The following is a 25,270-nucleotide window of genomic DNA, read 5'->3' as shown; positions in this document are numbered from 1 at the left end:
CCATCAAAGGACAACACATAGAGACTCCAGGAGGGCTGCCTGCTATCACTGCTGCAAGTTACGTCTGCTACAATGAACAGGGGTTGATTCAATCTGCTCTCTAGGCTGGCCAATTCTTGAGCTCCAATCTGCCAATCTAGCAGTCACTTTTGTCCATCAAAATGCTGCACATTAGGCTCCAAACTTCACCCAATCATGCAACAACCAATGTTCTTTTTTTACGCTGCTCTAGGGCTACTTTGGGCTATCAACACGTTTCCCTCCAACAAACCAATGATGCCCAATACACCCATTGCAAGATCTGCATCTAGGATAGGCTTTCATCCACCAAGATAAGCCCTCCAAATGGCTCCCATAGGCTTCTAAACAATCGGATCCAAAATTGATACAAAACACAGATCCCACACCTACAAAAATGCACCAAAGTACATACCTTCAACTCATTGTTTGAGGTCTGCTCCTCTGCTGCAACCTTGGCCTGGTTAGGGCAAAACCACAATCCCTTTCCAGCCCTTTATTTCTGCCCAAAATTGCTCCTTTTCACTGCGGTTGTCCTTCCTTGAAGGGCCGAGGAGTTTTGCTACATGTCTGGGCTATTCTACCCCTCAAACAAGCCTCAACCCTCCTTCGATTCTCTGCGGTTGCTTCAGATTTGCCCTCACAGGCCTAGGACAACCTAGTTTAGGGGACAGTCCACCCTCAAACAGACCTCAAACACTCCCAACCTTTATCCCTGTACCTCGGCCCTCTCTTCCTGCAATTTGGTCACCAAAAAGAGGCCTAAAACAACCTTCTTCCCACACTGGTTTCCTCCTTTTGTTGCGACCTAAACAAATGTCTCTTTTTCTCCTTCAATGAGCTTCCTTTTGTGATGTGTTGCACACTTGGATGATCAAATGACTTCGCCTCACCTTAAATTAATACCAAAAATAAGGGCTACTCGAATTAGTGAAGAGTCATGTCTATTGGATGAATTCTCCTCAAGCCTACATGACTTGATTGTCCAAAAATTAACTGAGAACTTCAAAAATTCATATCTCAAGTTCTCGAGTTTCGATTTGAGTGACCTTCGAAGTGTTGGATTCGCCACGCCATCTTCTATCAACTCAATTTTTCTCATGCTCAAATTCTTCATGGTTTTGGCCCAAATTTCGATGGGTGCAAAACCCTAACCTTGGGTTCCAAGCCACAAGTGATTCTTGTGGTGCTTTGCCCTCCAAACCCTAAAGGTTAGGGCTTGGACTATCTCCCAAGCTATTCAGAAAATCAACAAGGAACAATATTACCATAAGAAGTAGGAGAGAAACACCACCATTAATGAAAACCCCAAAGAGTTTTGCATTATTTTCATTCCAGAAAAATTACAAGAGAGTTTCGAGATTTAATGCATAATTCACAAACCAAATGCTTTGTGAGACAAATGACCTCTAATATATAGATAAAATTTCCAAACAGCGAGTTTTCTTGATCTCCGTCAAAGTAATCTCGACCGTCAATAAAGATTTGATTATCTTTTAATCTCCACCATCAAAATATTTATTTTTTGAAGAATTTTCGAATTTTTCTTTTAATTCATTTTTAATTAGCTCAAGATTATTAATTTTGAGCTAATTTCCAAAAAAAATTGACTTGACTTAACCACCAAGGTCCAAGGGACCAAAATTTCTTGAAATTTTCAATATTCTCTTGGCGGGAGACTCCAAAAATTAATTTCTCTAAGAGCCACTAATTTTTTATTTGGAGAATTTATTTTCCTAAGACTTTAATTTTGACTCTAATTAATAAAATCTATGCCTTAAGATTTATAATTAATTTTTGCCAGAAAATTTAATTAATTGACACATGAGGTAATTAATAATTTTTTTCAACCCTCTAATGTTTTAGCACTATGGCTAAAATATTATTTACATAAGATAATTACATTTCAACTTTCAAAGTGGAAAACCCAGTTCGTTGTAGACCTTCAATATTTTACCCAATTCTACGACTCAATATGATCTAGTAGACCAAGTGATTTGTAATAAAATAATTTAGCGAATTAGCTAAAATTATTCCCAAATCACTTTTACAGAAGACTCGATTATAACACTAGGACTCACTAAGATCTTGATGACAAGATCCACCCTAGCTTTGGGGTGAGGCTGGAGGGAAAAACTCTGTCGATCATGTTTGTTTAGAAACACAGAGGAATCAGTGAGATGAAAAACCTCCTAGGTTGGAAATCATCACCAAAATGATAGACTTACCTAGGTTGTTACATACATATGGTCTTACTAAGATCATTTACATTACAAATTGCAGACTGGGTTTATAACTCTGATATACTAATGATTGATGACTGGTGAATCCAAGACGATGTGAATGCTTGAACATGGTGGAATCTTTTTGCGAAAAAGTGTACTGCTATAAGGTAGTTGACACGGAGTGGTCAACAGGTCTATTTAAGGTCAATATTTCTCCCTTTCATTACCAAAACACTAACAGATACACATTTGACTTCTGCCTGTTCTACACAACAACCACATTAGGTCATCAAGTTATCCTTAATAAAGGATTATGTTAGATTATACATCTTGGAACCTTGCATGTAAAGGGGTGACTTTGTATAGAGTAAAACAACAGATGGAGTGGACTTTGGGAGGGAATTTTACATTAGATAAAGGGGGAAAGACTTTAAGGTCATAATGTGGTGCTTTGGCAAGTATTTGAAATTCAATAAGGTACTTAGATAAATGATTTTATTCTTATATTTTTTGAAACCGTTTTCTTTCTTTTGAATTGAATGAGGACGAAGTAGTGAAAGGTCTACTCTTTTTTGAAGTGGAAGAGGAGGATCAACAAAGCCCCATCCAAAAGTACTAGCCAAGATGGAAAATAGAGTTGGACAATAGATTTGAAGAATCACTTTCAAATTATCTCAGTGTACCCTTGTCTCGTAAGGAAGAAACAACTGGAAATCAATGGATCTGAGCATCTCTAAGTGCTCCCCAAATTACAATAAGTGGAAGGCCAAAGATACACAAATGAATTATGGGTATTGTTTTTCTATGTAGTTTTGTGTGATTAATTTGAATAACATTACACTTGTAGGTTTGGATGAGAGAGGCAAAAAAAAATAAGAGCTCAGTATTGTTCCTCATTATCTCTGTTATTTATAAAAGGATGATCAATGTTTAGGTTACTGTAATCTCATAAGATTTTTGTACTGTGCTGTATGGGTAAAGCCACGGTCTTTTCCTCTTGATACAATCCAGTCTTTGCTGTTAACAAAATAATATGGTTACAAGTGTTTCAACTTTAACTCTAGAGTTTTCAGGAGGTTCTACACGTGTACTATGATTGATTGCTAGCCTTGATGTTGTTTATGTTTTAGCATTTTATGTTCATTCAGATGGGCATGAATGTAATCAGGGGATCTCCTAGTTGGATTTACGGTGTCATCATGTACTAAAATTTTTATTGGTTTTTTGATGTATGCTATGTGAAAAATTGTATCAATATATTTTAATTCTATTTAATTTGCTTAAATTTTTAGTTCCTTATATATATCCATTTGAGAAACTGAACTCCAAGTTTCATATGACTTTGCTTACCATGTAAGTTGTTTGCCATGTTGAATGCCTGCAAATCATGGGAGCTAGAATGATTATGATCTTTTATCCATTTACAGATGCAAAGCTTTTTTAGGGATCCTACATGCTTTTTCATTTTTCAGGCTAGGATAGCGCTTGAAAGGAGGCGGTTTGTAGAGGGTGCAGCTTCAGCTGTACGTAGACAGGCATTATGGTCGAGCTTAGCTCATGACATGACCTCCGAATTTCGCAGTCTTTGTGCTGAAGAGGTATGGAATATTTCATTTGACAAAAATGCTGCAGCATGTCATAAGATTTACTGAATAAAATATTTATGTGGGATGCTTCATTTACTTCTGCCATTTCCAAATACTGTGCTGATTTCTGAAATGTTAGTGACTTTTTCTTGGCTTTCAGGCTTACTTGCAGCAAGAGCTGGAAAAGGTTCAAGATTTGAAGAACTCCAAGGCTAAATTAGATGATGATATTAAAGAGAGATCTGGTGCAGCAGATCAGAAAACATTTTCTTTTTCTAGAGCATCACGGCTTTGGGACTCTTTACTGAATCATACAAGTATGCTAAGTTTTTGAGACAAAACACCTTGAATGTTTTTTGTTTTCATAGATCTTTATATTCTTATCCAAGAGTGTCTCAGCATTGTGGTGAAGTAAAACTGATAAGCCTGTCTGCTGCATAAAAATGCTTGACAATTTATTTGGAGAATTTATCTGCCATTCAACCTATCTTTTTGTTTTGTTTGACAAGTCAGCTTATTCCACTAAGAGTTTGTTGGTTTATAGAAGTATCTAAGATGTCCCTTCGCTATGTTCAACCAGAATCATTTCGTACTTACCCAATTTCTCTTCCTAATAAAAAATGATGTCCATTCTTCTCCAGCGATTCAAATTTGGAATGCATGTTGGTGCTATGTATGATGTTACTGTTAAGACTCAAGAGAGTATAGGTCTTGCATGGGCAACATTACCCATGTAAGAGAAACAAATCTCAATGCTCAAATGACATACCTACGGTATTGTTACCACTTATATGTTTATTTTTCATTGGGTCTTCTATACTGATAATCACTTCTAATGATTTAGTGCTTTTTCACATTCTTATCCATTATTCCTTTATTAAGCAGTTACATAGAAGACATCAACAATATAGCATTTATGACAGTAGGATTATGAAGAGACAGCCAAACAAAGAATACAAAGAGTTTACCTTGGGAAAATCCACATGGGGAAATACCCAACAAGCTTTTCTTTAGAGAAATTCTTCAGTTCAACAAGAGACACACCTAGATCATCTAGTCATTAGGAATGCATGGTCAAAACTGGTTCACTGCCTCAATTCTGTGCTTTATTTGTATGAGTTCTTGAACTAAACAGAGATGACTACAACTTCAAGGTTGCTCTTTCACCATAAGCTTTGATACCATGTTGATTTTTATGGTGCCTTCTATACGGATAATTACTTCTAATTATTTTGACTTTTCCACATTCTTATTTATTACTCATTATTCCATCATTAAGCAATTATACAAAAGACATCAACAATATATGATATTAGGATCATGAAGAGACAGCCACATAGAACACAAGAGTTTACCTTGGGAAAACCCACATGGGGGAAAAGCCCAGCAATCCTTCCTTATAGAATCAATTCAACAAGAGACATCAAAGTCATAGACAAACTGACCAACATAGAAGCAAGATGACCATCCACCAAGAACCAAGCCAACCCTCCACAAATTCCAAGACAAGTGTCCTCAAATTTGTCCACAAGATCTCTGCAACAAGGTCTGCTTCAGGTCTACAAGAGGGCCGAAATTCGGCCTGCAACTCGGCCTCAGACTTTGCACTATACCACATAAAGTATGCCACAGAAACTCGTCTAAAACTCAACCTCCTTTGTCTACTAGAGTGAGGGCAGATAAGTCTTCCTTCCTTGTGTTTGTGGCCTTTATACTCGTCTTCTTCGCTTAGAACAAATGTATGATCATAATCCAAAGTGCTCTTGGAAGGAGATCAAATGGGCTACTTATAGCCTTCAAGTGATGCGAATGGGTGTCTCTTTGGGCAGGCTGACATGATGGCTTGGAGGGCTGACTTGGTCACTTGTGGAGGCAAAAATACAAATTGAAAATTCATTTTTTTCTTTTGCAAAGGTCATGAAGAACATGCCTTTCATAATTTTTCTTTTGACAATAATGAGCATGAAGAACATGCTTGACAAATAATAATTTTATTAAATCAAATACATCAATGAAAAAAATATGCATTATAAAGACCGACCATGTTTACAAAATTCAACCTGTAGCACCTCTGCAGCATCTCTGTTCTGTATCGACATGTTTGCTCATCAACATACTCAGAATACAAGCACCATCAACTCATGCTCAACAACAACATACAAATAACCTCTCATCATTAAGCAATGCATCATCAACATATTTTGTCCATCTATGAAATTGGCAATACATCAACAACCTTAGCAGCAATACTTCGACAAGCAGTGTATTCTCTCACAACTTTACATGATCAGACAAGGAACCTAGCAACAATACAAAATTAACCATATTAAACCCCTTTGACATCAATGATGACATCACCAACACAGTTGAGGCTTTTCGCCTTCCTCTCAATCGAATAAACCAAATTTACATAACCCCAAAGGATTATGTTTCTAACACAAAGCATTTATAGTCAGCTGTAGTTGTTATTTCAGATTTTTTTTTTAATTAGTAATCAATGTTGCTTAGCATTTTGCTGCATCTCGAGTGTTTGATGTCCTTAGAGAGCAAACATTTCATTAGCTTATAGGGGCTATGGAGGCAATCTCTTTATATAAAAAAGAGACATGAAGGGGTGCTCCTCCTTGGGGTCAAGTGTAACGAATAGGGTTCATTTACTTGTTAAGTAATCCAAAATACTTGGAATATGAAGATATCCATTGAAGATATAAAAGAATTGATATTGTTTGGTTACAACTAAGGGTCCCGTATTGTCAGTCCAGGAGGTAACTCCTCAAAATGAATCGTGATTTTGCATTCAGACTGATCATAGATATATACATGGAGGGAGAGATTCTTGGGCTTCATCTCTCAATGTCTCTTCATATTCCAATTCTCCTTATTTTCTATTTACAATATTTTACAAGGATTTACCTAATCCCAAAGATTAGGCGTCAACATTCCCCCCTTAATCTGAAGGGATGTTGGTGAGTACAAGCGTTATTTTGAATCTTTCAAACTTTTCTCTTCCAAGCGCTTTGGTGAATATGTCTGCAATCTGCTTATTTGTGGAACAATGGCGTAATTGGATTGTCTTGGCCTCAACAAGATGTTGAATCAGATGGTATTTTGTATTGATATGTTTCATTTGGTCATGGAACTTTGGGTTCTTAGCCAACTTTATTGCAAAAGTGTTGTCAATCATGAGAGGAGTTGAATGCACTTGTTTCTTCTGCAAATCTTCCAGAATATTCTTGAGCCACACAATTTTCTTTGTTGCTTCAACTGTTGCCACATATTTCGCCTCAGTTGTGGAATCCGCTGGAATTGATTGTTTGTGTGACCTCCAGGAGAAAACTCCTGATCCAAGACTCATAGCATAACCTGAAGTAGATACCCTAGTTTCTTTATCTCCATCGAAGTCTGAATCAGAGTATCCAATCAAGTTGAAGTCGTCGACCTGTGTATATGAAGCAACAAAACCGTAGCTTGTTGACTTTAAATGTAAAAATACAAGGTGTTTATAAATAATATTTTATTAATATGTATAGAAATGTACAAGGATGTTGAATGTTACAATGAGGCCCTCCTTATATACCTAGGCAGGTGTCCTTTCATGATTGGGCATGTTTTTTAGACATGCCTTTTCACTTAGCTAATGACTATTTAAGATAATCGTCATTTGATTATTTATTATTTATATTCTTTTTATTTTATATAATTTATATTTGTAACATTGCCTCTTCCTTCAAAAAGCTTTGTCCTCAAAGCTTTAATGCTGACGATTTTCTTCACCTAGTGTTTGTCATCTCGATATGTATAATTCGCCAATCATCTTGGCACATATAGCTCGTTAGTAATATTCCTTTGAAATTAGTTTTTTTTATTTTATAATATATATATATATATATATATAATAATAAGAATTATTTTTAACTATTTTTTTAAATAATTAAATTATTTTTAACTAATTTGTAATTAATTAAATTAATAAAACTCTGTTAAACGGGAACCCATCCCCACCAAAAACTCTCTCGTACCCGATGTTCCGGCGTACCAAAAACTTTTACAAGGGCTGGGAACATCCCCAATTTTTTGGGGATTTCCACGCTGTTCCCAATCCATTCCGGGCAGATTTTGGGGACTTTTCAGGTACTGTTCTATCGTCCCCAAAGAAAAAGCAGTATGTCTAACCCAGTTTTGACTAGGTTTACTTTGTTGGCTTTTTGTTGTTGTTTTGGATGAGATTTTAGTGTGAAAAAATTGTTGTTTATGCTAAGTTTTAAAGATAACTGCTAAAAATACTCTTGTTTAGTGTTGGCATTTATTTTCTCCTATCTCTGTCACTTAATTGTCTGAAGCAATAACTCAGTGCTGGACTTCATCCCGTTAGAAATAATTAAGAAGTCTGCCAACCTTTACTTCCGGTGACATGAATTAGGGACACATTTATTGTTGATGAAAAACTTCTAGTTCTGTCCTCAAGGTGAAGTAGACTTTCATTGAAACTGTTCCTATGTGGCACAATTAAGAAGTTTCTAAACCCACTCATAACCTACAGGAAAGTTTCTGAACTATGTTTAGACTGATTTCAAGGAATTATTGGGTTCATGCTTTGTTATGTTCAGTCTTAGCAATGATATATTTTTTTCCCTTAAACAATGGAGGTTTTATGGATGTTTATTTTTTAATGCAACCTATTCTATGAAGTAAAGGATGACAAATGACTCATTTCAAAGCATTTCCTCTTAAGGCTGATGTTTCCAAAACTGTTCTTTGCACTTACTTTGTCCAAGAATAATAAACCAGGATTCAAGGCTGATATACATCTTAAATTGATGTAAACAAACCCCACTATGTTTAAGGCTCTAACACACTTTGCAACTTTTAACTATGCCAGGGAAGTTGAATTTGTTTAACATGGCCATATTAATAAAAGTGATTGTAAGAAAGGCCCTTATTGCTTTCACAGGATCAAGAAAATATCTAGTGTGGTTGACCAGTGAAACCTAGTTTTTATTTGACAAATCTAACAATAGAGAGGTTGATTTAGGTGTTGAGATTGAAATATTAGGAATTTGAACCAAGGTTTGATTTTGACAAAATTAGTATGCTTGCCAACTGGGATAATAAGGTGAATTAGTCTACATGCATGAATCTCAACCAAGAATAGTAAAACTGAATCTGCTTTTGGATTTGACCAAAAATAACAAGCAAGGCAACTAGCTCTAGTAATTCAACCTAGGTTTTTTATTTGACAATAATGGCAAGACAAATTAGGTCTTTGAAAGGTCAAGCTAGTGAGAGTTAGTGTTTTAGCACTAGGCCATTTGGACTGTCATATAGATGGATACCCTCCAACTAACTACCATATGTCACACTAGGAGAATAGTTCACTTGCTCAACACTACTATTGACTCATCATCCTTCAACTAAAAACTTCAACTTGAATTTGAGATTTGAGATTCTGTGTTTGGATTTGTAATTATTAACATCAATTTCAGATTTCTTAGCTAGTTCAATGTTTATAATTTTATTGCAATGATATATTTATTATTTATCTTTATGCGCATGGTGAATTTAAAATTATATATATATATATATATATCTATGTATATATATATATATAAATTCACCATATATATATATATTATTGTCGTCCCCAACTTGCCGTCCCATGGAAAATTTGGGGGTGTGCTCTAGCCGTACTGGAAACTCGTCCCCTCATCCTCACGGTCCCCCCGTCCCCAAAGGCAATGCAATATAGATTAAACTATATATTTGATTTATATTATTACGTAATTATATATAAAATATATAGTTATACAATGGACCGATCACACCTTTTGACCACGGTGGTTGACCGTTTGACCTGCAATATCACTGCGACGGACTAGTGATGTGAATCTTGGCAGTGGCAGCGAACAAGAAGGGTTTCAATTTGTAGTGGTAGCCAACGACAACGAACAAGAAGGGTTTCAATTCGCAGTGGCAGTCAACGACAGCAGACGACAGCGGGGAGCTTGTCGTCTGTCGAGAAGAGGTGACACACCGCTGTGGGATTGTTCATCACGAACCCTCCATCTATTCCCACAATTGTCGACTGCTCTTTGACAGACTTGATGGGAATATGCTTCTCAAATCCTGGACAACACATGGTTGGATGATAGACTTCCCACATATTGAAATTGTAATTCTGTGTGTGCTTTGCACTTGCCTCTGCGAATAGGAACGGCGAAGCGCTGCATAAATCGTAGCAGGGTATCAGAATCGGCTTCATTGTGTCTCTCAATGTTAATGGTCGTCCATCACTACTACTAAACAACCCCTGCAAAATCCTTGCAGGGCTTCTAGTGGAGCGTATTGATGCAACTGCTGCCTTGACCCTAAGGATTAACCTACCCAACAACCCACATGATGACGATAACTGGAAGATTCGTTGTGTATTTTTTTCTTTAGTGTCCTGTACAGTTGGACAATACAAATAATTGTCACTTTTGTCCTTCCTATGAGCTGTTTGGCGTAAATTCCTTTCAGAATATCCATTTTTCCCATGAGAACTAGACTTGAAGCATGCGGTACAGGAATGAGAAATTTTCAAGCCCTTTGCATCTTTGCAGCTGCTGGCCATTTCCTCTACCTCCTTGTCAAGTTTTGCAATCATATTCATTCTATAAATGCGTTTTAATTCTAATAAATGACAATCACAACCACCATATTCCTTTGGAGGGCATGGAATGTTACCATCGCTATTAGCCTTCCAATTTGGTAATCTATCTATAGGGTCTACAGTGCTATTGTTGGTAACTGGAAGTGAAGCTTCTCTAAATTGCTACCCTTGGCCAATGAAAGATCTCTGATAAAGGAGAGGTTGCATAACCCATTAGGTAGGTCTTTTAAAATGGAACAACTTGACATATACACTGACGAGGCCAACGACTTCAGCTGTCCAATGCTTTCTGGAATACTTCTTAATTGGCTGCATCCCTTCAAATCTAATTCAGCAAGTGATGTTAAGTTTCCTAAGCCATGAGGGAGATCTACTAGCCTTTCGCAATAGGATAGATCCAATAATTTCAATGCTGTGAGTTTCTCAAAATTACTAGGAAGCACTTTTAGATTCTTGCAACCCTGCAAATTGAGTTTTTGCAGAGAAATCAATGATCCAAAATCTTCAGGCAATTGCATTATACTCGAACAATACTCCATTCTGATTACTCTTAAAGATTGGAGCTTTGAAATTGACGCTGGTAATTCCTGTATAGATCTGCAATATGAAAGTGTGAGTTCTTGCAAACCACGTACTAGATCACCCAGGTCTTCAGGCAATTTTTTCAACGCTACAAAGTGGATCAATCTAAGTATCCGCAAATTCCTGAGATGCTGAAGATCGCCGGAAGAGATTTCAAAGGCATGAGAACTTGACCTTCGACCATCAAAATCCATGCAGCTAACACTCGAGGGAATCTCGTGGAAATTCAAATCCCTTGGTTCGTACTTCAAATATTTCAATTCCTTTGACTGGGACACATCAAAGGGAAGATGGGAAATTGCAGCTTGTAGAAAAACCAACTTTTAAAATGTTTCATTACATTTGTCTTGGACTTTTATCAAGTTCCCCAATGCAAGAACTCTTATCAAACTGCACATTAACTCCAATTTTGATGCTGGTATATCTAATAGATCCTTAATATTTTTCTCCTCAGCTCTTGCCTTCTGATCTTTGAGATCTTCATAGTCTTTCTTAAATTCGTCAGAGCCAGATATGTGCTCAAAAAGTGCAGTAAGCTCTTTTGGATTTTTTGAAAATTCATAATCCTCATGTTTCTCTGACGCATCATATACACCCAATTCCACACTAGCCAACTGCGATTTTAAAACCGAATTCGTAATGTTACTGTCCACTGCCCTTGCTGCCTCTACTGACAAAGGTTTTGTTATTTCTTTAGATATAATAACAAAAACCTTATCATCATCATCAATGCCTTTTTCAACATCTTTCTCATTCTTATGATATTGTTCATCTTCTTGTTTCTCAAGATAGTCCTCATCCACATCATCTTGATCTACATACTTTTCATTGACATCATTTTCATTTGGATCATCATCTTGATCTACATAATCGTCATCCACATCATTTTCATTTGGATTATCATCTTGATCTATATCATTCTCATCCACATCAAGATCAACTTCATCTAGATCATCATCTTGACCTATATCATCCTCATCCACATCAAGATTAACTTCATCTGGATCCTCCTCTTGATCGATGTCATTTTCATATTCATGAATACCTATTACATCTTTATTTTCATTATCATCATTCTGATCAAAATCTTCTTCTCTTGCTTCACCTTGTTTCATTTCTTCACCATCACTATCATCTTGCTTATAATGGATTTCTGGATATCCTTCCTTTAGACATGCTGTAATTTCTGCACATGATTTTTTTAATTGCTGAAATGTTTCTTGAATTTCAGTTAACTGCTCAATGAATTCAGGGCGAAAACTTAACGACATATTGTGCAGCAGATAATGTTCAAAGACTTGCATGGCTCTGATACCACTGAAGTGGCTTGTTGACTTTAAATGTAAAAATACACAAAGGTATATATATATATATATATATATATATATATATATATATATATATATGTTGAATGTTGCAATGAGGCCCTGCTTATATACCTAGCCTCTAGGCAGGTGTCCTTTCATGATTGGGCATGTCTTTTAGACATGCCTTTTCACTTAACTAATGATTATTTAAGATAATCATCATTTGATTATTTATTATTTATATTATTTTTATTTTATATGATTTATATTTGCAACAAAACTGTAACTTGTTGACTTTAAATGTAGAACTACACAAAGGTATATATATATATATATAAATGTACAAGGATGTTGAATGTTACAATGAGGCCTTGCTTATATACTTAGGCAGGTGTCCTTTCATGATTGGGCATGTCTTTTAGACATGCCTTTTCACTTAACTATAGCCTATTTAAGATAATCGTCATTTGATTATTTATTATTTATATTTATTTATTTTATATAATTTATATTCGTAACAATATACTTAAGTCCAAAGTCTTGAGTTCCCTTCAAGTACTTTACAACTCTTTTTGTAACAAACCAATGTCCCTCACAAGGATTTTGCATAAAACCTGGAGAAGATTCCAACAACAAAAGAAATGTTTGGTCTGGTAATAGTTAGGTAGTTGAGACTTCCTACACGCTGTCTATACTTTGTTGCATCCTCAAATTCTTTTCCTTCAATGGATGTGAGTTTTAAGTTCTGTTCCATTGGATTAGTCAAAGGATTGCACTCGGCCATGCCAAACCTGTTCAACAGATCTGCAATGTACTTCTTCTGAGAGAGGAATATAAATTTCAGACGTTGAGTTACTTCAATACCAAGATAGTAGTGAACATAGCCCAAGTCAGTCATTTCAAAACCTTTCCTCAATTCCTTCTTTATGGATGCAATATAGCTCTCATTGTTCCTTGTCATCAAAAGATCATCTACATATACCACAAGATATACAACTGTTTTGCCAACTTTCTTGACAAACAAAGTTGCATTATCAAGATCATAATATTTGAACTTGAGTTTCAGAAGATGCTCATTTAACTTCTCATCCCAGGCTCGCGTTGCTTGCTTGAGGCCATACAAGGATTTTACAAGCTTGCATACTTCGTGTTCTTAACCCTTGACAACAAATCCTTCGGGACGGGACATAAAAACATTCTCTTTCATATCTCCATTCAAGAAAGCAGTTTTTACATCCATTTGATGGACTTTCCAACCGTTCTGAGCTGCCAAGGCAAAGAGTGTCCAGTTGGTAGCCCATTTTGCTGTGGGAGCAAAAGTTTGTTCATAGTCGACTCATTCCTTCTGTGAAAAGCCTTTTGCCACAAATCTGGCTTTGTGCTTGTCAAGTGAGCCATCTGCTTGATACTTGTTCTTGTCGACCCACTTGCAGCATATTGGTTTGGTTCCCAATGGAGAATCAACGAGCTTCTAGGTGCCATTCTTTATCAAGGCATCATATTCTTTCTTCATCGCTTCTTTCCATTAATCATGAGAAACGACTTATTTGAAGGAAGTCGGTTCAAAATTCGTAGACAAATTCAGTTCACAATCATAAGAAACATCCATATCAACCAGTGAATCAGAATCGTCTACATCATCTCCATTCTGCCTAGTAGAGCTCCTTTTTCTTGTCTTTTCAATCTCACAAGGATGAACACTTTGAAGTGTCTTTGTCAGCCATTTTGGAGGAGCTTTCTGAGATGGCCCAGTCTGCTCAACCGACTGAGTTGGACTAGATCAAGATTTAGTCTCCCAATTCTGTCAATCACATCACTCAAAATTTCATTAGTGGTTGGAGCATCATGTGGGGAAGAGAGTGCTTCAGAAGAAGATTCCACAGATTGATCCAGTATAAGAATCCCCCCTTCAAGATGTGGAATCTCATTCTCAAATTCTTGAAAAGATTTTACGTGTCCGAATCTATCCTAGTGATCAAGCTGTTGCTCAACAACATTGTCAGTCTTGGAAGATTCAAGAAATATCACATCTCTAGATATTATAAACTTCTTGTTCATTTCATCATAGAGACGATATGCTTTGGAGGTATTTGATTACCCCAAGAAGATACAGTTACGACTTCTTGCACCGAGTTTGTTTCCTTGTTTCTTGGGTATCAAGGCATAATAGGTGGAACCAAAGACCCTGAGATGCCTCACTGAAGCAATGTGGCCATACCACATTTCATAGGGAGTCTTGTTTTTGAAAGCATTATATGGACACCTATTCTTTATATACAAAACACATGGAACTGCATCAACCCAAAACATCAATTTAACATTCTTGAAAAACATCATTCAACGTACCATATCTAAGATTGTCTTGTTCATTCTTTCAGCCACTTTGTTCTATTGGGCATCATAAGGCACAATTGTTTGATGTTTGATCCCATGCCGATGAAGATAGTTTTCAAATTCATTTGAAGTGTACTCTTTTCCATCACTAGTGCGAATAGAGCCAATATGAGATTGTGCATCATTTTCAATCCATGCATGAAAGTTCTTGCATGTTTGAAAAGAATCAGATTGGTTCTTCAATAAATAAACCCAACACATTATGGTGTAGTCATCATATATTTATTACCATTTGCAGAGGAAACAGGTGTTGGGCCACATAATCCTGAATGAATAAGAGCAAGCTTTCTATGTGCTCTGGAATGAGAATCATGAAAAGACTGTTTGCTATGCTTTCCTAGAATACAAGCATCACATTGCTTAAGTTTCCTAGGAATTGTAGGGAAACTAGTAAAACCATTTTTCTTCAACGAACGAAGGCTGTCATAGTTCAAGTGTCCAAGTCAAGGATACTTGGGAGTGGGAGCGACATTTTCAGAAGCTCCCGGTTTGGGAGCGTTTTACATATATACATATATATATTATATTTTGATGCATATATGTCAACAAAAACATGTAGAATGATGAATTAGATATAAAAAACATAAAAAAACATAGATTGAACCATATTACAACAATCATCTAAAAGTTATAATCTTCATCAACCATGTCCACAAGTTAGTAACATACAACATATTGAGTCTCATGATTCATCAATCTTAAAGTTTCAAGCTTTCAAAATTCAATATATAACATTTATCATAATTGATCACCAAACTTGTACTTGTAAGCTAAGTGTAACCATTACAACAAAGAATATCTAACATGAAATGATATGAAATGAAACAACTTTCAACTTTCACGAAGCATCATATTCATAATTCATTACCAATGAGTTATAATTGCCAACTTCAAACGTAAATTGTCATAATCATATATTGTTTACAAAAAATATCATAATAAATTTGAAAGAGTCAACAATTATTAAAACTATTAGAAACTAGAAAAGACAAGTAAATCTATTATCTATAGCTTCCTCTTGCCACCACGAGAAATGTCTAATTTCTGAGAAGGTCGTGGTGGTCTTCTAGGAGTCTCCTTTCACACAGTCGCACGACCAGAACTAGAAGTCACATGCCCTCCACGTGAGGATGTACATGGAGGTGGTGAAAGCAAAGGAACGATACTTAGAAATCGAGCACTGGCACTGCTACTGGATGGTGGGGGTGGCATGGTTGTTGTTGCTTCATCTTCATCTCTCATAAGCTCTGCTTCCAATTCTTCAAGATGTATAGTGCCATCCTCCAAATTATCGTCCTCTGGGTAGTTGTCCCAAATTTTATATGTTGGATCCTCATAAGCCCGATCATAGTAATGACTCAACAACCTCAAGTTGTAGTCCACATAAACCAAGCGTTCTACCCGGTTTTCATTGAGTCTGTTTCTTCTCACATTATGTATGAAGCTGTAGGTGCTCCAACACCTCTTTGTAGAAGAAGTATTTACAATCTGTGAGAGAACCTTTTTTGCCAATTTTGGCAGAAGTCCCATGCCGCCATATGCTTCCCACCATGTGAGAGCATCAAATCTGTCTCTATCTCCAATTGCATGCAAAGAACCAAACAAACCAGTGCAACTAAAGTATCCACCTAATTCAAGACGCAGATTAGCACACTCCTCCCTGTAAGGTATCAACTTGTCTAATGCTTGCATATATCTTGTAGATACCTCTTGATTTGTATGGGGTTTGACCCTAACCACACCCCCAGGTGCAGGTTGGCCCAACCAAGATGGAGAGTAGTATTTTGGCGTAAGGATATATGCCAAGGCATGTAGTGGAACATTAAGTTTATTCCACCGTGTACACACACAATTGTGAATCAATGTATACAAGTTGGGATCATCTTTTTGAACAATATCTTTTATTTGCCCCAACATGGTATTCATCTGCTCATACAACTCCCCAATCATTGGTTTATCTGTATCTGCAAAACGAATCATGTGATAATTGGGCTTGGTGAATTCCAATACTTGCCTCACACGTGCCCAAAACTGACCATCAAAAGTGGTCTCCTCCACCTACTTGTCAGCTGCATTTGTAGGCCTTTCCTTTAATACTTTCCAGTGTGACTTGATACCATGCTAGCTAATGACTCTCTTACCTTCAAAAGGCGCTTGAAGGTGAGATAACAGCTAGCAAATCTAGTCTTCGCAATCTTCAACAACTCCAATCTTGAGTGGCTGTAGCAAAGCCTATGGGTATTACTATGATTTGTAATGAATTTTATCATTTATTTGCCTCTCTTGTACAAATCACCAATCCATTTGTATTGTTGTTCTTAATAATATCATGCATCAAAAGGTTCATTGTGTGAACCACACACCCAAACCAAAATATGTTTTGGTATTTATTCTCAATAATTTCTCTCGCTGCCTTACAATTAGCAGCATTATCAGTGATGACTTGGATGACATTGTATGGCCCAATACATTCAATTGTTTCAAGTAATGGTTCTGCAATGTTGATGTCAGTCTTGAACTTCTCTGAGTAATCATATGCTGAAAGAAAGATGGCACCACTAACAGACACAACAAGAACATTAATCAATGGCTTGCCTTTTACATTTGTCCATTCGTCAGATACAATGGACACCCCATGCTCAGTGCAAGAATTTGTCATTCTACTCAAAGAATGTGATATTTTTTCTTTTTCATGATCAATTCCAACGGTTCTAGCCTTGTCATACCCATGGCGCTTGTATCCTTTAGGGGCATCATTTATGGCAGAAACCATTTCATGCCAATAATGTGAGCAAAGAACATTGAGTGGTATCTCACACGCATAGGGAAACCAATAAACTTTGAATCCACATCATTCCTACACCCTTCATTAAGGAAATCTGATATGGTTCCATGCCTTAAAGAGATGTTTAGTCCTGTGCCTCCATATCCACTGCCATGGGAGGATGCTGAAGGAGTTCTTTGTGCAGATTGATGTAATTGTGAGCTATGTTCAAGGAAACCCCTTTGATTTTTTAGTTTTGTATTGGGCTTCCTCCTCTTCCCTTATGTATTTGGCTCTATTTGTTGTTGACACACTTGCACAAGTTTTGGTTCCTATTGGTTTATCTTCATCCCATGGCCTTTTCCCATAGAGATGCCTTCTGGCATGAATGTATGAACCTGTGTAAGTTTTGTTGCAATGGGGGGCAATCAAAGTTAGTGGTTTCGCCCCATTTTCCTCCTTTAAGCTTAGAAACATATTTCCACAATGGGGTTTGGTCTTGTTTAGTTTTTTGGGCTGAATCATGTTCACTATCTTCCTCCTCACCAAGGTACTCCTCTCCGGATTTTTCATCAAATCCACAACAACCCACTTCTTCATCCTCTTTTTGATCAACCCTCCTCCTTCTACTCTTCAACACCATAATAACCAAAAAAGAAACCAAGAAGAAGAAAATGCCAAGCCATATCACCATGATGTTTGAACTTTGAAGTTTTGAATCTCCAAAAAAATGGAGGAATGGGAATGGGAAATAGAGAAAATATTTATTTATTTATTTAGCAATGAACATAAAAAATATGCTAGATTAGAGTGTAGATCCTACCTCTTTGACTTTCAATCCCAAGCTCTAATCTCCCCTTTGCAAGCTCCTCCAAGCTCCAAACTCTCTTGCTCCTCTAGCTCTCAATGGATGAAGTGAATAATGGGGAGGGGAGAGGGTATATTTATATTCCCCGCCTCCCCTTTCCCTCCCTTTCCTCTCCTCTTTGCCGCTTGGCGTCACCCTCCTTCTCGGCCGCGCGACCTTTTTTCGTTGTCGGCGGACGAGAGCATTTTTCAGAGTGGGGAGCGGTCAGGAGCGATCGCTCCTGGACTTCTCCCTCCTCTAGAAAAACACTCTCGGAGCGTACAGGAGCGAACGCTCCCCTAAATGCTTAGGGTCGATTTCGGGAGTGCGCTCTTGACTAGCTCCCGCCCGGAGAGCGAATTGGGAGCGGGGAGGTGGGGGGGGGGGGGGCTCCACTGCAACACTGGTCCAAGTCTAGCATGCCATAAAAGACTTGATGGAAATGTACCTTTATCATAGTGAGAATTGTATGAAAAGTTTTCTGCACGAGTAAAAGTACCCTACAGTGTCAGAAGCATTTCTTCTTCTATCCCCGTCATGGCAAGTGAGTGATTTGATGCTTTTCTGACCTCGACCTTGCCATAAAATATATGAATGGAGTGCCCTTGCTAGTGGATGTGGACCAAAGACAACAAGTTTCTCCTCAGCTCTGGGTGGTATAAAACATCATGTAGAAGAAAGTATGGAAGACCAGGCAATTTGAGCCTGATGGTGCGAAGCCCTAATGGCTTGAGTTTTGACTTATCTGCAAAATATACTGCTCCTCCAACATTGTGAGTGAATTCTTCAAAATAATCTCTCCTAAAAGTCATGTGGCAAGTTGCTCCTGAATCAAGCAACCAATCATCTTTCCATGAAGCAAGTGAAGCATTGAATAAGTCTTCAGTTAGTCCAATGTTGCAATGTGCCACAACATAGTGAGCGGATTTAGGTGCTTTATAGGCAGAGGAGGTGTTAACTAGACAAGAGTTATATATAACTGTGGTAGAGTTATATTATAGTGTGGTATTATATGGCAAAGTTATATGAGCGAGGTCAACATATGACCGGGAGTCGGGAGGAGGAGTTTATAACGAGGGGAAGTGTATGTAGCGTATGGTGATGCCGTAGAAGGAGTGTATGGGACCACGATGGGTGGTATGGGGAGGAGGCAGTGTGATGCTGCAACAGAGAAACACGATGTGTGGTATGGGGAGGAGGCAGTGTGATGCCATGACAAAGGAGGTTCAAAAAACACTGTTTAACATTGATATCACTCCAGAATCCGTGTCTATTGCACTCAGTCACAGTCATACATAATCATGCCAACAATTTTCAAAGAAATTTCTGCATATCACTCCAACAACTCCATAACATAGTTGCACGCAGACACAATAAAAAAATAATCGACATACCATTCACCACAGTAACGAGCGCTATGCACCTCTGCAAAAAAAAGATGGCTAAAAAAGCCGACGCAACAGCCATTAACTCTTGCTCGCCAGTCTCCCAAAACAACGAAGAGGACCACCAGAAAATCCAATGCACGATTGGAAATGAAGTAGGAGGCAACAAACACAAAGGTGCCCCCGAAAGTTCAATCACGCCATGAATGTAGGTAGACCATCGATTGGTTATTGAACTTGGCTTCCAATGAATTTTTAAATCTTAGCTTTTTGTCGGGCTTCTAGTATAGTGGTGCAAAAACGGATTGGAAAGTATGACACGATTGGGGAGAGTTTTTTTTGAACTGCAGGACAAAGGTGACAGTGCTGCAGAAATATGCAGAACATAGGTAGGAGGGAGTTACAAAGGCAGGAAAGGATCCAAAAATAGAGGCTGGGACCTATGCTCTGATACCATGTCAGGCTAGGAGGTAACTCCTCAAAATGAATTTTGTTTTTGCATTCAGACTGATGATAGATATATATATGGAGGGAGAGACTCTTGGGCTTCATCTCCCAGTGTCTCTTAATATTCCAATTATTGTTATTTTCTATTTACAATATTTTACAAGGATTTACCTAATCCTAAAAATTAGGTGTTAACACGTATATATACTTAGGTGGGTGCTCCTTCACGTACAATCATGTCTTTGAGACATGCCTTTTCATTATTAGCTATACCTATTAATTATTATTCATTATTACTAATTATACGTGGTTATCATTATTACTAATTATACATAGTTATGTTCATAACATTGCCTTCCCCCTTAGAAGAGCTGTGTCCTCAAAGCATTTTGATGAGAAGGTGTGTATCTGTTTCTTCATCTTCTAATTTATTTTCATCTTTTGAAATTCTTGGAGTTGTCATCATTGATGATACAAGATGATATGATCCTTTGAATGATAAACAAAATTGTCGAATTGAGAAAGGATCTAACCATTCTAAAACAATCTTCTGTGGAAATTTGCAATTATTTGACTGTTGAGATGAATTATTATCATCAAGATTAATTGTGCTAACATCACCATTTTTCGGAACATAAGTCGTTTGTTTCCATTCAATATGATGCTGATAAATTGACTGATTAAGGTATATGATTTTATGATGCAGATGTGTTAAAATTGGAAAATAGGGCCAAATTCTACTTTAGACAACTCAGTTGATGAAGATAATTATTACATTAAATTCCTCTCTTCGAGAGGACCAAAATTGACCCAAAGATCATCAAATTTGGATAAGGAGAAGTGGGTTTTGGAATTTATGTTCCATCACATGTAAAATATTAAGGTCGACCTCACCTTATGTCGGATCATCATAACCAATAGTCACGTCTCTTGACGCCCATCAAATACTATAAATATAAGAGTCCTCCATCCATATTTGGCATCATCATATCTCATTCTTCGTTCTAAAATAGCCGCAGAAGAAGGCAATCTCCAATGAAGATGGTAAGGGCAAAGATAGCATCATCAAAAGTCTCCTTGATTCGCTGTATTCCACAAGCTAGTGACCGACGCTGTTTGGGCTATTTTGTAACTTGATTTGGGGCTTTTATCCTCGATTACATATTTGAATTTAGGACAGAGGATTTCACCCGGTTTAAGTGCTGATTTATATTATGATGAACATGATTATCATGGATGACCCCTCCTAGAAACAAGCCACACTTGCTAGGGCCACCTTCATCCATACCTCAAGCCTTGATCCTCAGTTCAGGAGACCGTGTAATGAAGCCTCTGTGTGTAATACTTAAACAATGAGCAACATGGTTTGTTCTTGAAGCCTAGAAGATGATCAAAGGCTTGCGTGTTGATGGAGGGACTATATGAAAGGAGGCCGCAGTCAAATCTAAGGTCTGCTTGGAGTGAACAAGGTGCATTGAGCAGACTGTGTTTCTCCCTAACCAGTATTTAGTATTTCAGAGGACATGTCTCCAACCTATGTTGCACCAGAATTTCATATTGTCTGGACCTAAAGGCAATATTGTTAGACCTTCTGTTGGCAAGTCAATTTTATTGTACTCTGTCTCTCTTCTGAACGTTTCACATTTATAATAAGAAGAATTGATAAAGGGTTTTCCCCATCTTGGGGTTCTTCCATGGCTTGAGCCATATACTTGTGTTCTTTTGTCTTTGTCTTGGCTTGTCTTCTGCTTTTATTGCTTATGTTCTTTCTTGAGTTACAAGAAATATGAAAAGAAATGGAAAATTGAATGGGCTAATATGGATCATTGTGTAACTGTCCTAAGCAAAGAACATGTTCAAAATTTAATAGGATGCCGATAAGGTTTTTTTGTAATATTATTTTCTGTTAATGTGCTTGTAGAATTTTCTTGACTTGTTTTTGGCATATGATCTTCTTTGCTTACTGATGTTGTTAGGGTGATTACTTGGTCTTGACTTAGAATTCTTATTGTCTGTATGACAACATCAGAGGATGCTTCGCCTTCAGTTAGATTCAGATCCTTTTGAATAGTGATATTATTTGGATTAGTGTTTGCTCCCTTTTCTTCAACTTTGATTGCTATATTTGAAGACTTTGATGCTTCTTTTGGGATAAGTTCTTGGAATTTGTTTTTCAGTGATTTCTTATCATCTTTAAGCTTTTTAAGCATGCTTTTTCAATTGCATTAGTAGATTTTAAGTATGCTTTTTGAGACATAAGAGTTCTTCAGCTTCTAATTCATCAACTTTATTTTTAATGTTTTGTCTTTCAAGTTTTTCATGTTTTAAACATTTGATTTGTTCCATAATCTTTGGTTATGGTTTTTAACCGCAAATTTACATATTCCTTCTCTAATAGACTCTTGTTGAATTTATTCTCCTCTTCTAATTTTTGCTTCATAGCCTTGGACTTCTTGACCTTTGCAAGTATTTTTTGACTATGGTCCCTTAGATGCAAAATTGCCCCGTCCTTTTCTGTTGATTTTTCGTAAAACAAATCTTTGAGATCTTTATATTTCTTTTCCGATGCTTTGTTTTTTTTGTTCAAGTTCTGCAAGTTCGTGTTTGTGTACTACTATTACCTTGATGTTCTTCGACAATAGATAATTTCTCACATGTTAGACAACATATTTCGCAATTTTTTAGAATCGATCGATACTTAATTTTCGTTTCACAAAACAAACATTTAGTCCAAAATGTCGACTTATATGTGGAACTCACATTCTTTTTTTTCTTGACTTCTTTGAAGTATATTTCCTTGCAATTTATAATTTTTTTTCTAAACTTCTTTTCTTTGGTGTTTTAATATTAGCTTCACTAAAAAAAAATAAAAAAAAATTGTCCTTCCTCTATGTTGACTATTAAAAGCTTGGGTAAGATATATATATATATACCTCCCCATTGTTGAAATTTCCATGCACCCTAGGTTTGGTCTATGCCCTAGCTAAGAACACAAACACACTAGAGATTCCCAATTTTAAACAACTTTGCATAAAGAAATATAACAACAAACAGATTAATAACAATACACAATATTTTTGGCCGAAAACACGTTCCTTATTAGTCCTTCAATAAGAAAACCATAGGGCTCTCGTACCAAGGATCATGGCCCTTTATAAACCCTAATACAAAGCTAATATACATAGTCAGTCCTGACCAATTCAACTTGGGCTGAGGCCTAGTCCGCCGGCTCTCATCTACCCAACATACAAATACAAATAGCTGTCCTTTGCGTACAAAACACAATCAACAAGATACTTATTCAACTGGGCTGGTTTGTTTAGCCCATAGATCTCAGTATCACTTGTTGTCCTTGTTGTACCTTGCTGTAGCCTTCAACCCTTCACTGCTATAGTCTTCTTTTATCCACAAGGTCTACTCTTGTTGAACTCTGTTTAGCTTCCCTATAGCCTTGGCAAGCTCCTCTAGGCATATGGCTACCTTCTTCACCAACAGACTGCTCCCTTTAGTCTACTGTCCAACTGCTGTTCTTACTGTTTAGCCTTAATCTTTTTTATTAGCCCTTAGTCTACATATTCAGCCCTCCACTGGCCCTAGCAGCATTGTGTAGCCCTCAACGAGGTACCCTCTTTGGCACCTCGCAAACCTCAACTTGCTGCTGTCCTCCCTTGGCCACCATTACAGACCTTTTAACAACTTAGTCATGTTGAAATATGTAACTAGGTTCGGTCTTAAGGCATGGGTTTCATGCTCAAGAGAATTTATTTTTATAGGTTAAAGCACCCATTGAGTGCTCCTATGTTTTTCATAGTCATTGAGTCATTGTCATCTATGAATGAACCATTTGGGCATGTTACATATTGTAAGAAAAATTATTTGAGTCAAATTAGAGTCAAAAGACCCTCTAAGACCATGTCAAATGTGCAAGCATCAAGTTGGCCTCATGAAGCAACAAGTCAGCCTAAGGACATTTCAAATCGGCCTTAAAGGATGTGTCAAGAAGCCTATATATAGAGCCATCGACCTCATTTGAAGGTAACTCACTCAAGCACAACAAAAGTTCGATCAAGGGACAAGAAGAAGCCTCCTATCCTAGCGAATGAAGAAGAAGGAAGAACCAAATTGTTTGGGTCTGTTTTAGGGTGAAAATCTCTCACAAGTGCGAGGAGGATTGGGTATTATCCTATGTTGCACGAGTTTCCGGTATGTGGGTATGTGGGAACAAGCATCCGGTACGGCTAGAAGCTTTGCTGAAATTTATAGGGAGCGTCAAGTTGGGAGTGACAATATTATATATATCAAAAATTAAAATTTTAAAAATATATAATAATTTTTTAAAATAAAGTGTAAAGATTAAATGTACATACCAAATTGAATTTTTAAATAATTCAAGAGACAACCATAAAAAGTTAAAACCAATATGAAAAGCCACCCAAATCATATTGATGTTCAAACTAGACAAAAGGCAAAAGCCTATAGTAGTACATTATTCAAAATGCCCAAGAGCCAAAATATAGCAACAAAAATATAAATCTTAAGATGATCATAGAGTATGATCTTCAGCATCAAGGAGATCCATATAAGCTTGAGCCTCACTAGGGACTAGATCAACATCATCATCATCATCATCAGATGCAACAATGTCATCTAAAGGTATGCCAAGCAATCAAACATTTGGTAAAGGATTGTCATCATCCTCATCAATTTGCTGCATCTTCAACATTCACATCCCATCATGCAGCAGGCCCTTCTAAATATTCAAGTAACTTCCTTGATCAAAGTTGAAGACTACTATGCACATAAACAATTTTCTCTTGTGTCTTAGAGGTAGGTCTATTCCTCTTAACAGAGTGTATGAAGCTATAAATGGATCAATTCCTTTTAGCAGTTGAGGAACTAGCAACCTCAGATAACAAACCTGAAGCAAGCTTTCAGTGCTCTGGGACGTGGCCCCCATACATTCTCCGCCATCCAAGGGGTTTCTTTTGAGAATAATGCTTGATGTCCCTCTTTTCATCTTGGGTGAATGTAGGAGGGCTTAATGTACCAAAATGAATAAATTGCTC

At 37.1% G+C, this 25,270-nt stretch overlaps 1 protein-coding gene across 1 annotated transcript in view; it reads left to right on the top strand.

Moving 5' to 3' along the window:
* Positions 1 to 25,270, top strand: part of LOC149262275 (AUGMIN subunit 6-like) — a 307,382-nt gene that overhangs the window by 79,956 nt on the left and 202,156 nt on the right. The window contains exons 5-6 of the mRNA XM_089423872.1: positions 3,716 to 3,841; positions 3,990 to 4,146. Of these exons, the coding sequence (XP_089279998.1) occupies positions 3,716 to 3,841; positions 3,990 to 4,146 (283 nt within the window). The remainder of the gene's footprint in view (positions 1 to 3,715; positions 3,842 to 3,989; positions 4,147 to 25,270) is intronic.

The sequence above is a fragment of the Pinus tabuliformis genome, chromosome 6, assembly GCF_031772625.1.
Source record: "Pinus tabuliformis cultivar Carrire ecotype Pingquan chromosome 6, CPIR1, whole genome shotgun sequence".
NCBI lineage: Eukaryota > Viridiplantae > Streptophyta > Pinopsida > Pinales > Pinaceae > Pinus > Pinus tabuliformis.
The sequence above is the reverse complement of the archived record's forward strand: the minus strand, read 5'-3'. Positions and strand labels throughout refer to the sequence as shown.